This window comes from Carlito syrichta, unplaced genomic scaffold, assembly GCF_000164805.1.
Source record: "Carlito syrichta isolate Samal-C Ts95f unplaced genomic scaffold, Tarsius_syrichta-2.0.1 Scaffold288869, whole genome shotgun sequence".
Classification (NCBI taxonomy): Eukaryota; Metazoa; Chordata; class Mammalia; order Primates; family Tarsiidae; genus Carlito; species Carlito syrichta.
In genome coordinates, this window is record NW_007232965.1 from 32,945 (window position 1) to 46,258 (window position 13,314).

A 13,314-nucleotide genomic window follows, 5' to 3' on the forward strand; every position below is an offset into this window, starting at 1 on the left:
GAATATGATAAGCACTTTGTGAACACAGGAGCAGCTCCTGAAAGGGCTCACTATTTAACTAAACTGCTTAGGGTTGGCATGTCATTTCTAGTCCTCTTGCTTCTTTTTAAAGAAATTAAAAGCATTAAAGGGTAACAAAAGTGGTAGACCTTAGTGGAAAACACTTTTCTGGGAAAAAAGTAAAGAAAAACAACTCTGGTTCTCGACAGGGAGCGTTCTTGCCTTGGGGACCAAGGGGCCACTCCACCAGCACTCTATAAACCTTGGCAGAGAGTAGAAGCAGTGAGAGCTGGCTCCAAGGTTTCATCCTTGAGGGACGCAAGCTACATTTTTCTTCATCACATTAGTAAACGGACAAGACATGCTCAGGCTTTCACTCGCCCTGAAGCAGAACGGTGGGCAGGAAATGCAGGAAGAAGGCTGTGCTGGTGTGTTGGGGGCATTTCTGACCGTTGCTTCAAGTTTCAGGAGCATGAGCAGACAAGACCTGTGGCTGCTGGTAGAGTGGGGGGAGGTGCCTGCCTATCCTCACCACGGTTGCCTGCCCTCATCTGCCCGCTGTTCCCTGGATGCTGAGATTCCAAGTAGGGAAAGGAGTGAAAACCAGTGCAGGGCTTGAAGGGTGCATGTTGCAAGCAGAGAACACCCTTTTTATATCCTGGCAGAGGCATCTGGGAAGGAGACTCGGAGGAGCAATGGGCCCAGAGGCTGCAGGTGCCTGCTGGAAGAAACCATGAGTTAGTCTCTATTAGTCTCTATTTCTATGCTCGCTTGGAGAAGCAAAGGGTGCATTAGCTCTGTAGTGACAAGCAAGATGGCCCACCAAGCCATCAGGGCTCCAGCAGAGAGCCCTGGGGTGACTTGTTCTGACGGGTCTTTGATTTTGCTAAAGCTGGGTGTCCTTCCTAAGGCTAGCCAGAGCCAGAGGCATTCTTCCGGGAGAGAAGGGGAGTCTGGGCCTTGATCTGTAAGTATTGAAGTTGTTTTAAAGAAACAGTTCCAGGATTTTTATCTTTTGGCCGGGCGTGGTGGCTCAAGCCTGTAATCCCAGCATTTTGGAAGGCCAAAGAGAGAGGATTGCCTGAGCTCAGGGGTTCGAGACCAACCTGGGCAACTTGGTGAGACCTTTTCTCTACAATAAATTAAAAAATAAGCCGGGTGTGGTAGCACGCACCTGTAATTCCAGCTACTTGGAAGGCTGAGGTGGAAGGATCGCCTGAACTCAGCAGGTTGAGGCTGTGGTGTCAGTGAGCGTGCCACTGCATTCCAACCTGGGTGACAGAATGAGACTCCAACTCAAAAAAAAAAACAAAACAGTTCCAAGTTTTATATCTTTTACCCACCCCCCAAGAAATTGAAAATGAGGAAGCCGGGCTCACCGGCTCAGCCTGTAATCCCGCGCCTTTGGGAGGTGAGTGGATTGCCTGAGCCCGCGGGTTCGAGACCCGCCCGGGCAGCGAGACCTCATCTCTACAGTAAATTAAAAAAAAAAAAATTAGCCGGGCATGGTAGCGCGCGCCTGTAGTTCCAGCTACTTGGAAGGATGAGGCGGAAGGATTGCTGGAGCCCAGCAGGTCGAGGCTGCGGTGGCCGGGAGCGGCCACTGCACTCCAGTCTGGGCGACAGTGAGACTCCAACTCAAAAAAAAAAAGAAAATGTGAAAATATGGAAATAAGTTTGGAGCTGAGTGGAATATGACCAATTGACTTGGGGAATTTTTTGTTGCTTGATTTATGAGGTTTGTTATTTCAAGAATCACTTTGAGCATAAGCTATTGCTCTCTGACCATTATCTTTTGTTTTTGTTTCCTTAATCATATCAGCTTACTAAAAATCCTTTTTCCTCAGCTTTCTTTATATTTTCCTTCCTTTTCCTTTTGGGATTTCTGTTGGATCTGTAATTTAAACAGAGCATGGCACTGAAACCATTTCTGCCTTGTTTATTCTTTTTACAAACTGCATCCCCTCTGTGGATTTAGTTAGAGATTTGCACTATTTACTAATCAACACCAAAATAAATAGACCCTTATAACTGTCAGTGACACAGGCCAGTTCTGCAGCCTGAATCCGGAAGGGCCGGGCCAGATGGCACAGCCCGGCCCCACACACATAATGTGTGCTCTGTAGCTCTTGGCTCCGGCAGTGTGGGCAGCTGACTGCCTTTTAGAAGGCTTTGGGGGAGTGAGCAGATTTTCCACTATCCATTTGTTCCATAGGCATCTCCAGGAATAAGCCCTAAGGTGGCATGAGTGGCACTCGACTGTGGTTACAACCTATCGTGTACTAGCCAAGGCACAGGCTGGAAACCCTGGACTCCTGCTAGGCCATCGGCACAGCCTGGGATTGTGTTCTGATCCCGAAGCTTCTCTTGGGCTCTCTGGCTTATAGGGGGAGGGCTGCCCATTTTCCTGAATTTCCAAGCGCGGCAGCAGGAGGTGTTGCGCACATTTGTGGGTGCGGTGAGGATATTTGCCTCACTCCAGTGAGGCTGACTGGATGCAGCCTTCCTTCCAGTTATCTTGACCCTGTTGTGGTTAGGAGAGAAATAGCATTCATCATGTAGCAGTAGTTCACTTAGCCCCTGGAGGGTTTATTATACGAATGTAGCCAAAATATTGTGCTCTGAGCTCCCAAACAGATAATTAATCGATAGACTGCCTGGGCCTCTGATGGAATTGTAGGAGTTTCTCATGTGGGCTCTGCCATCCTCTTTTCCTCAGCAGGAGGTTGGTTCTTCTTGTTTAAGCTGTTGAGACTGTGCTCCAAGTGTTTCCTAGGTCTGCAGAGGATGGAAGAACTCACTGGACCAGATAAGCTGTGATGTGCAACCAATATGTAAACAAGGGTCTCTTGTCAGTTGTGTCATGGAAGGAGCCCAGAAACAAGCCAGGTCTTCCACTGGGCTTGCAGACATTTTGCCTTTGTGGAGAGAATCCTCAGTGGTCTAATACAATCTTAGGAGGAATTTGTTTTGAGCGAGGATCTGGCTTATGGAGGAAGAGACAGCCACTTGTGGTAGCCAGGGAGGAGCACTTGGACTTTCCTGTACAACATATAGGACCCTGTTTGTTTCCACACAGTCTCTGGACATGGAAAGTGATGTTTAGAATGGGAATCGTTTGGCATTCTGTAGTATTCACAAGGGCACCCTTATTTTTTCTCTTGATTCCCATTGATGTCTGGTTACCGTCCAGCCCCTGAAGCAGGCTCTGTGTTCTGAGCTAAACCGAAGTGTTGGGTTGGAACCAGCATAGCATTTGCCTGTTTACTGCTTCCTTACTTCAAATAGTGTTTGAACAGACCAAAAACACATTTTGGGCTGTCCTCCAGAGTTTGGCTTCCGCTTCCCAATAATACCATAAAAGTGCTGTCACTCAAATCCTTGGGAGCTGAGAGAGCAGATTCCCTCTCCATATGATTGTGGGTAACAGGGGCAGGCTTCAGCTGCCCACCTGGCCTAGTGCCCATGGCCTTGGAAGCCTGATCACAGAAAGTCTTGGCAGTGCTTCTGGTGACCGGCATGGATTCCTGCCTGAGATGAATGAGCCTTCCATCTGGGGAAGTGTGCATACAGCATCCATCTCCACTGGGGCTTTTGGATTTCATAGAATGTTATCTTTACATATTCTGCTAGGTTACCAATGAGTATACTGCATGCTGTGAAGGCTTTGAGCCCTAGGACCAGTTTTCTATAAGTAAATTTCTCGTGTTAATCATGGGAAGAATCCTTCTTTGATTTGATGTGTGTGTGTGTGTGTGTGTGTGTGTGTGTGTGTGTGTGTGTGTGTGTGTGTTGCATTGAGAGCAATGCCCCCTTTCCCAGCCTGGATATTGGAACATCCTTAGGATTCAGGGTCCCAACTGGAAGGAGATAGCACCTTCACATTAGGTTAATTTAGGGAGGACTTATTTACAAAGATACTATTAAAACAGGTGTGAGAGTGTGGGGCAACACAAGGGTGTAGTGTAGTCACCCAGTGGAGCTGTTACTACCCCCATACCAGAAGAGAGGAAAGGAGTGAGCGAAGGAGAGGCTGCGCCCAGAGAAACCTTCGGTAGAGACTGATGTGGCCAGGCTAAAATCCTGGGCAGCCTCTTCCTCTCTTCTCCCTGCCCACCTCCTGCCTGACCTCCCCACTGGCTGAGTCCTGTCCGAAACCAGAACACCCAAGTGTCCTTAGATTTGGTCCTCATGGACCAGCATCCCAGGGGAGAGCACTGGACTGAGAAGGGAGTGGAAGGCACTTGGCATGTACCTTAGCGTAGATATCCAGTTATTCCTGGGAGAGGCTTACAAATCCCAATGGAAAACTTAAACTCACTTTTATTTTTAAGCAGCTTTATTGAGGTGTGACTGCCATGCAATAAACTGCACACACAGTACACAATTCAATAAGCTTTGATAGGTATAGACTTGTAAAACTATCACCACATCAAGATCATGAACTTATCCATCACCTTCAAAATAAACGCACCTTAACTTAAAATTTAAGATATTCTATATGGTACTTTTTAGGATGTGGAAAGACATCATAAAATCAACAATGGTGGATATAGTTCCTAACTTACTACAGTGATTGAAGCTGGTGAGTCACTGCCAGGGGTTACCAAGCTAGTAAGTGATAGAGCTGGGATGGGAGGTTCATTCCCTGAGCTTCGTGCTATTCTGCTTTAACTTGGAAGGCAGACGTATCACGCACAGACACATTTTAACTGGTTACTAGTAACGAATTGCCTACTCTTCACCTTATAGCTGATGGAAACAATAGACGTGGCTGGCTTGAGACCTAGCATCCTCACCTTTCATGTCCTCAAAGCTCATTTATCCTGGTGCTGGAGAAGGCTCGTGTCTGCACAGCGTAATGTGAGACCCAGCCTAGCTTCACATGAAGAAGAGCCCCTGTCTGGCCAAACAAGGACAGGGAGGGAGGAGGGGTCATGCTCTAGGGAATATGGGCTGGGCAGCTAAGAAGGGAAGCCCCTGGGGACACCCTGTTGTGCCCTAGCAGCAGGTACAGTGGCACCCAGCAGCACAAGGGCCATGCTGGCTTCGGTGTCAGCCTTCTGAACTCACCAGGCAAGTTCAGGTCTCAGGGCCTTTGGCCATTTTCCATTCCTGTGGGCTGGATTACTCTTGCTCCGGATTTTTTGCAAGGCTCACTGGTGAATGACTGCTCAGGTATCTCCCCCCCACAGAGAAGCTGTCTTTTGCCATCCCCTCACACGTGTTACCTGCGTCACTCTCTCCTTCTCCTTCTTTATGTTTCTTCACAGCAATGATCACTATTGGACATTAGAGCATCAGTTCTTAAACTTTTTGGTCTTAGGACCTCTGCATGCTATTAGAAATTATTGAGGACTCCAAAGATCATAGATGTTTGTGGGTTATAACCATTCAAAATTTATTCTATCATAAATTTAAACAAATTATCATTTTTATTCAATGAGAAACAGCAATAACAAACCATTGTTAACATACAAACAATTTGTGAAAAGTAACTGTGTTTTCCAAAACAAGATAACTCAGTGAGAAGAGTGGCATTCTTTTACCATTTTTGTACATCTTTTCTGTTCACAGAAGATAGCTAGGCTGTTGCATCTGCTTCTGCATTCATCTGTTGCAAGAAGTATTTTGGTAAAAGTTGAAGAAGAAAATTTGTCTTCACAAAGATGTATAGTTGGGAAAAGGAAGAGATATCTTAATAGCCTTTATATATCGTTGTGGATATTTTACTTGAAATTATACCAAAACTCAACCAGTGGTCATTTCTTCAAGGTTAGTTGTTGTGTAGACCTTACGCCCTGAGCATGCTTGTGTGAGGCACTCCCAAACAACAGTAAGATGGCCACTTTTTTTTAAAGGAAAAGTTGATCGCTGTCTTTTGAGATTATGGTTTACATAAAGTGGAATAAGAAAGGCAAAGTGTAAGTTTCATCATATGGTTAAATAACTCTTAAAAATCACCAAGTCTTCAAAGATTACAGAAGCCCCTTCTAATCCAACACTAGCTTCTCGTGTGCCCAGAACTGGAACACCTTTTTCTTGATAGAATCATGCTTCACATTACTGCTACTTTTGTGAGGCCAGAAGTGACAACTTAAATTAATAGTTTTTAACATAGTGCCTTGATAAATATTTGTTGAAAAATATCTAACATTTGTTGGAATGCTTTCATTCATCCTTTCAAATCCTGTTTGTGTTACGTTATTTGAATAAGAGAATCCTGCCATTCAGAAATCTCCTCAGCCAGTACAGGCATAGAGTTAAGCATCCAAGCCAACAGGTATGTCCAGTACGTTAGGTGGGTACTTATCCGCTTGCTCACGCCATTAATCTATAATTTTGTGTTTATCTCTTTAAGATCCACACGGGTTTACAGCATCAAATCATCTGGCCCTGTCAGCCCAGCTGTGTTCCTCTAGATGAAAAACTCCTGCCTCAGCTCCTAAAAGAAGCAGGCTATACTACCCATATGGTCGGAAAGTGGCACCTGGGCATGTACCAGAAAGAATGCCTTCCCACCCGCCGAGGATTTGATACTTTCTTTGGTAATGGAAACGCGCATGTTTCTTTAACAGCTCAGACGACTGCAGCCATCTTGTGAAACACACCACGTGCGATCAATGAAGTAACTGGAGACTGAGCACAGTAGAACCAGTGGGCACCCAGTGGCCGCGTTCTCATGTTACCTCTGGGAATGACTCTGTGCCCACAGCAGAGCCATCACCTTTGTCAGACTGCCAGGTGCCCCCTGGGAGCCGTGGGAGGGCTTACTGGTCTCCAATGAGGCCAGCCTTATTACCAAAAGGGGATATACATTGGTTTTTTTTTTTAAAACAAATTCCAGGCAACACCTAATGGAAGAATATTTTCTTCACAAGGGTTTGAGATATTTTTTTCTGCCCAGGATTGTATTCAAAGGTTTTTTTTGTTTTCTGATTTTTTTCTGGGTAGACCTGAGGAAGACTTTTCCACTGGCTTCTTCTCCCAACTGTGAGATCTGTTTTTGAAATCACTAGGTTGGAAAGATAGATTTTTAAAAATAAAATGAAATGTGGAGGGCAAATAACAAATGGTAATAGGAAGGACAGTAAGAAATAAGAAGTATTTTATAAACTTGAGAGTCCTAGAACAATAAATGTAGAACCCAGAGTTTGCTTAAAAATGGGCCCTCTGTATACCCGCCAAGAACCGTGCTTTAATAACCTATTTATCTTGCCTATAGCTATGCATCTTTCTGTCAAGTTCTTTTTATATTGAGCTATCTTTCTGTCTAGCTATTTAGCTACCTACCTACCTCCAATCTATTTCTTCATTTATTTACAATCTGCCATAGCCAAAAGGAACACATATTACACACAAAAAATTTTAAATGGAATAAAAAGTCAAGGTAAGTAGAACAAAATGGGACAGTTTAATAGCACCAAGTTACAAAAACAGCTGCATGGCTCAGGCAGGCTTCACACTCACCTCTAAGATTTGAGATTTCTTTGTCCAAAGCAGAAAAAAAAGTTGCATTATTTACAAGATAAATGGAAACCAGATATTCAGGAAGAGTCAAGCATTTTCTGGCTCTTAGTCCTGAGAGAAGTTTCTTCTTTGGGAGGTAAAATGGACGACATCCTTAAAAACATCATTTTAATGATAAAGTGATGGTTTTCTTATAAATGTTTCTTGAGGTTTTCTCTTCCATTCAAGCTCAGGCTGAAACACTAAAATGCAGTTGAAACACACGGCTCCAGTAATGCCTTGTTGGGTCAAGGGTTAAAATCTAGATTCAAGAATGCCAGACAGGACAGCACGTATGCCCCTCTCCCAACCACGTCCTAAAGCAGACATTATTAACCAGTCATAGCATTTTCTTCTTAGTTAACTTGGGTATATTCTCAGTATCCTTAAATAGCTGTTAAGAATCAGACTTGGGTGTAAGATCACTTTGTCATCTTGCAAATGGCCTGGACTTCCTTTGAAGTTTTTCAATCAGGCCTTTGCTGAAAGATGAATTGATACCTGTACTCTAGCAAGAGGATAGACTATAGAGATTTTGAACTTTTTATTAAAACCAAGTTATGTACCGTACTTAAAAATTCAACTGAGCTGGGCTCGGTGGCTCAGCCTGTAATCCCGCGCCTTTGGGAGGCTGAGGTGAGTGGATTGCCTGAGCCCGCGGGTTCGAGACCCGCCTGGGCAGCAAGATCTCATCTCTACAATAAATCAAAAAACCAGCCGGGTGTGGTAGCGCATGCCTGTAATTCCAGGTACTCAGAAAGCGGAGGCGGAAGGATCGCCGGAGCCCAGCAGGTCGAGGCAGCAGTGGCCGGGAGCAGCCACTGCACTCCAGTCTGGGCGACCGAGTGAGACTCCAACTAAAAAAAAAAAAAAAAAATTCAGCTGGACTGAAGATAAAAATGATATCTTTTTATGAGAATTAAGAAAGCTAACCTGGACTTAGATGAACAGACATACACCCCACATTTATATGAAGGGAGACTTGCAGCCCAGAAGGGTGTGACGACCATGTAGCTAGTCGACTGGGACGATTCAGATGTTTGCTGAAGCGCAGTCAGATGATTGTGGGATTATTGCACAACCCTGTGCACACATTAAAAACCCTGTGAACTGTACACATTAAGTGGGTGACCTGTATGGTATATGAATCAAATCTCAATGTAATTATTAAATAAAGCAGTCAGAGATTTTGTTGTTCAAGAAGTATTTTCTAATTTTTCCCTCAAAGTCATATGCTGCCATCATCTTTAGACTCAATATATAAGTTCAAATTTGTGAGTCAGTTATGGTGAAAAGCTCTGTATGATTGTCATATGGTTGGTTGGTATTAGTTTTTTCCAAGTGTGTGTGAAATAGTTTTGTTTTGTTTTTTGAGTTGGAATCTCACTCTGTTGCCCAGACTGGAGTGTAGTGGCCGCTTCCGGCCACCGCAGCCTCGACCTGCTGGGCTCCGGCGATCCTTCCGCCTCAGCCTTCCAAGTAGCTGGAATTACAGGCATGCGCTACCACGCCCGGCTGATTTTTTGATTTATTGTAGAGATGAGGTCTCGCTGCCCAGGCGGGTCTCGAACCCGCGGGCTCAGGCAATCCCCTTACCTCAGCCTCCCAAAGGCGCGGGATTACAGGCTGAGCCACCGAACCCGGCTTAGTTTTATTTTTGGATTCTCCTATTTGTAATATCTTTTTAATATTTGTAGTTCAGACATTTTCTTTTCTTTTCTTTTTGAGTTGTAGTCTCACTTTGTTGCCCAGGCTGGAGTGCAGTGACACACTCATGGCCACCCCAGCGGCAACCTGCTGGGCTCCAGCAATCCTTCTGCCTCAGCCGTCCAAGTAGCTGAAACTACAGGCCCACTCTACCACGCCCAGCTAATTTTTTTGATTTATTGTAGAGACAAGGTCTCGCCAAGTTGCCTGGGCTGTTCTCAAACCTGCAGTCTCAGGCAATCCAGTCGCCTCGGCCTCTCAAAGTGCTGGGATTACAGGCTGAGCCACTGAACCCAGCCTCAGACATTTTCAGTTAGGTATGTCCGGTATTCTCCTATCAGACATAAAATAGCTTACATTTACAGTTAAAGAATCTGAAGTGATTTCTTCAAGCTCTAATACTCAATAGTTATTAAAAATCCAAAATAGAACTCTAGTGTCCTGACCACTCTAATCACCCATATAAGAGCAGAAATTCTTTTTATGGATACATTTCTGTCTTTGTTACACATTCATTAATAAGCACTCTAGATATCCCTTTCTGTATAGGAGAAAAGATCACCATATAAAAAGTTATCTTAAGACCAAGGTATTAACTCTATTCAGGACCTTGAATTTGGTGGGTTATGGAAAAGGAGGTTTTAATTTAAAATGAATTGATTTATTATATAAGCTATATAAGGCTCATAATTGTCATTATAGGGAAAGTTCAGGAGTGGGGAAAGGGCTAGGTCAATTTTATTATCCTCATTTTAAGGCTAATAAGCAGTATATGTCAGGAGATGCCTAAGACTCCAGCAAAGCATATTTCTTTTTAATAGCTTTACCAAAGTGTAATTCACATACCATACAATTTGCCCAATTAAAGTGTACAATTCAATGATTTTTTAATAAATTCACAGGGCTGTGCCAGTATCATCACAATCCAGTTGTGGAACATCTTCCTCACCCCCCAAAAGAAACCCATCTTCATTAGTAGTTATTCACCATTTCTCCCTACCCCTCCAGCCCCAGGCAACCACTGAGCTACTTTCTGTCTCTTTTGATTTGCCTACTCTAGACATTTAATGTAAATGGAAACATATGCAGCACGGCTTATTTTCATATTTTAGAAAAATATGGAGCATTTACAGAAACAGCTATTTGTTGAGAAAGCCCATTTTATTCCATGTTGAGTCTAAATTGTGGGATGGGAGTTGATGCCATTTAAATTTGGTACAAAATTGAGATCACTATTGGTAGAAAAATCTTATTTCTGTGCTGCCCTTTAGTTTGATCCTTTGGCTCCGCTAAGTTATATCTAGAGATCCTCTATTTGGAAAGGTTTGTATCTCTCGCCAGTGGGTGTCAGCATCTGACTAAAGATGACTCCTCCTAGGGCTGCTTCTGCAAATAACCTTGAAGTCAGTCTTCCAATGTCACGAACAGCAAACAACATTGAATCCTGCACTCATTTTTGTGATCATCTTAGAATAAAAACTTGTAACAAATCACATTAACTATGTATTACTTTTGCCATTATACAACTTTAAAGGATTAACATGTTGTCATTTTTACTGTACTTGAATTCTGGCTTGTTTAAAGCATATTTACAGGAAATCACCTATTGTGAGAGTTGCATAATAGAGCCCGTGTTCTAAAGACTTGAATGACGAATGGATTTGATTTTTTATACAATAATGCTTTAATGCCTTCTGTTACCATATATAGAGATGTTAAGAAATGGTGCTCTGATTAGCCTTGTCATTTGATTAGCCTTGTCATGGGTAATCAATTGCATTCGTCAATTAAATGCTGAAACATGAGTTTGTTTAGCAAGTTTTATGCTGACTTCATCTCCCATTCTTGTTGTAGGATATCTCTTAGGTAGTGAAGATTACTATTCCCATGAACGCTGTACATTCATCAACGCCCTGAATGTCACACGATGTGCTCTTGATTTTCGAGATGGTGAAGAAGTTGCAACAGGGTATAAAAATATGTATTCAACAAACATATTTACCAAAAGGGCTACAGCCCTAATAGCTAACCATCCACCAGAGAAGGTAAGTCTTGCTTCTTAAATGAGGTCAAAAATCTCGTAAGCTAACACCTCTTCAGATGACTATAGGAAAAGGCCACTGTTGTTTAGGGAAACATCTAATATTTTAGTTATTTTCAAATTTTAGACTACATCAGGATCAGCTTGGGAAGCTTGTTAAAAACAGAGATTCCTGGAGTCTACCTCTAAGCATGTGATTTGTTCAGTATAGGAGAAAGCCATACGTGGGTTTCTTTTTTAAAGAAACTCTTAAAAGTTTATTTTATTAGCTAGGCGTGGTAGCACACGCCTGTAGTTCCAGCTACTTGAAAGGTTGAGGCGGAAGGATCGCTGGAGCCCAGCCATTCAACGCTGGGGTGGCCGTGAGAATGCCACTGCACTCCAGCCTGGGCAACAGAGTGAGACTCCAACTCAGAAAAAAAAAAGTTAATTTTCATGAAAGTGGTACCCAGATCACACTTTGAGGAATACTGTGCCTATAGCGTTTCAGTACAAATAGAGTTTTTAAAAGTTTTGGTATATTATGTGCACTGTGAATAATTAATAAAATGACTCTTTTAAAAATGATTGGCTTATGTATAAGATGAGGCTTTTTTTATGTTTTGAATTGGAGTCTCTGTCACCTAGGCTGGAGGGCAGTGGCACACTCCTGACTACCACAACCCGCTGGACTCCTGCGATCCTTCTGCCTCAGCCTTCCATGTAGCCAGAACTACAGGCATGTGCCATCACGCTTGGCTAATTTATGATTGATTGTAGAGACAAGGTCTCGCCAAGTTGCCCGGGTGGGTCTCGAACCCGTGGGCTCAGGCAATCCTCTCACTTTGGCCTCCCAAAGTGCTGGGATTACAGGCTAGGCCACTAAGTCCGGCCAAGATGAGGCTTTATTATAACAAACTTTCTGTTAAGAGATCCACAAATTTTGAGTTCACAGCAAGTCCTCTAACTTTATACTACCCCCCAAGAATATTTTCTGTTCTAGATCTTTTGCAGTCCCATGTCAGTTTTTTAGAATCAGCTGGCAAGTTCTACCCCCTACCCTCAAAATGCCTGCTTGGGTTTGGATTTCACTGAGTCTGTAGACCCACTTAGGGAGAATGGATTTCTTAACAATATTGAATGTTCCAATCTATATGCATGGTACATTGAAAAGTCTGCTTTTCGCAGTTACTGTACTGAAGCTTTTGTGTATGTCATATGCTGAAATCTTATGACTTATCTATAGGTAAAAATAGGAAAGAGTCTGAATAATCTTAAGGTTTGTTTTTTGTTTTTGTTAACCTCATGAGCTAAAGTTTAAGCCAAATTCTTTGGATTTAGCTTATCAATGCTTTTGAAATGGGGTCAGGTATTTGTGTTGGCAGATTTTAGGCTCAAAATAGGGCTTCATAAAGAACTGTATTAACATACCCACAAAATTAGTACTTCAGTGAGACCCTGATACAGAAAATGACAGAATGTGTAATGTGTTATCTGGTTCTTCCAATTTCCTGCCCTTTACCTCTTTGACAATGCATGAAGGTCCTTGGTGCAGGTCACAATGTGGATTCTGATTTGCATACCTGTTTGGACTCAGCTGACCTGTTTGCACGCAGCTGCTGCCTGTCTTTTTTGGTTTCTTTCTGGCTCTACCTTTGCCTGCTCCAACTTAGTAGTGGGGCTCTTCCTGGTGTCTGTCCTCAGCTTCGCTCCCTTTTGGCTTTTTCTCCCTCTGTCATGCTGACATCTTGGAGCAACCATGCTTGTGGTGGAACGTGAAGAAATGAAACATTTTCTCAAATATGTAGAAACACACAGATTTTTAATCTAGATCTAAATAAACATTCAGACGTTGGGTAGGTAGCTCCTAGGTAATTGGTTTAAGTTCTTAGTTTTCTTATAGTTACTTGGCATTTTATGGATAGGCTTAACACTGAAAGAACTAGGTAAGTCTGCAAAGAACAGTATGTTATCCTTTGAGAGAGGCACCATTTTACACATAAGCAAACTGACTTGGAGAAGTTATGCAACTTGTTCAAGGTCCCAGAGCTACTGAGCATCAGAATCAGGACTTAAGC

At 43.1% G+C, this 13,314-nt stretch overlaps 1 protein-coding gene across 1 annotated transcript in view; it reads left to right on the plus strand.

Moving 5' to 3' along the window:
- Nucleotides 1–361: 361 nt before the first annotated feature.
- ARSB (arylsulfatase B) overlaps nt 362–13,314 on the plus strand; it is a 193,065-nt gene continuing 180,112 nt past the window's right edge. Inside the window, exons 1-5 of the mRNA XM_021710399.1 lie at nt 362–584; nt 2,388–2,458; nt 4,753–4,863; nt 6,362–6,548; nt 11,071–11,261. Of these exons, the coding sequence (XP_021566074.1) occupies nt 362–584; nt 2,388–2,458; nt 4,753–4,863; nt 6,362–6,548; nt 11,071–11,261 (783 nt within the window). The remainder of the gene's footprint in view (nt 585–2,387; nt 2,459–4,752; nt 4,864–6,361; nt 6,549–11,070; nt 11,262–13,314) is intronic.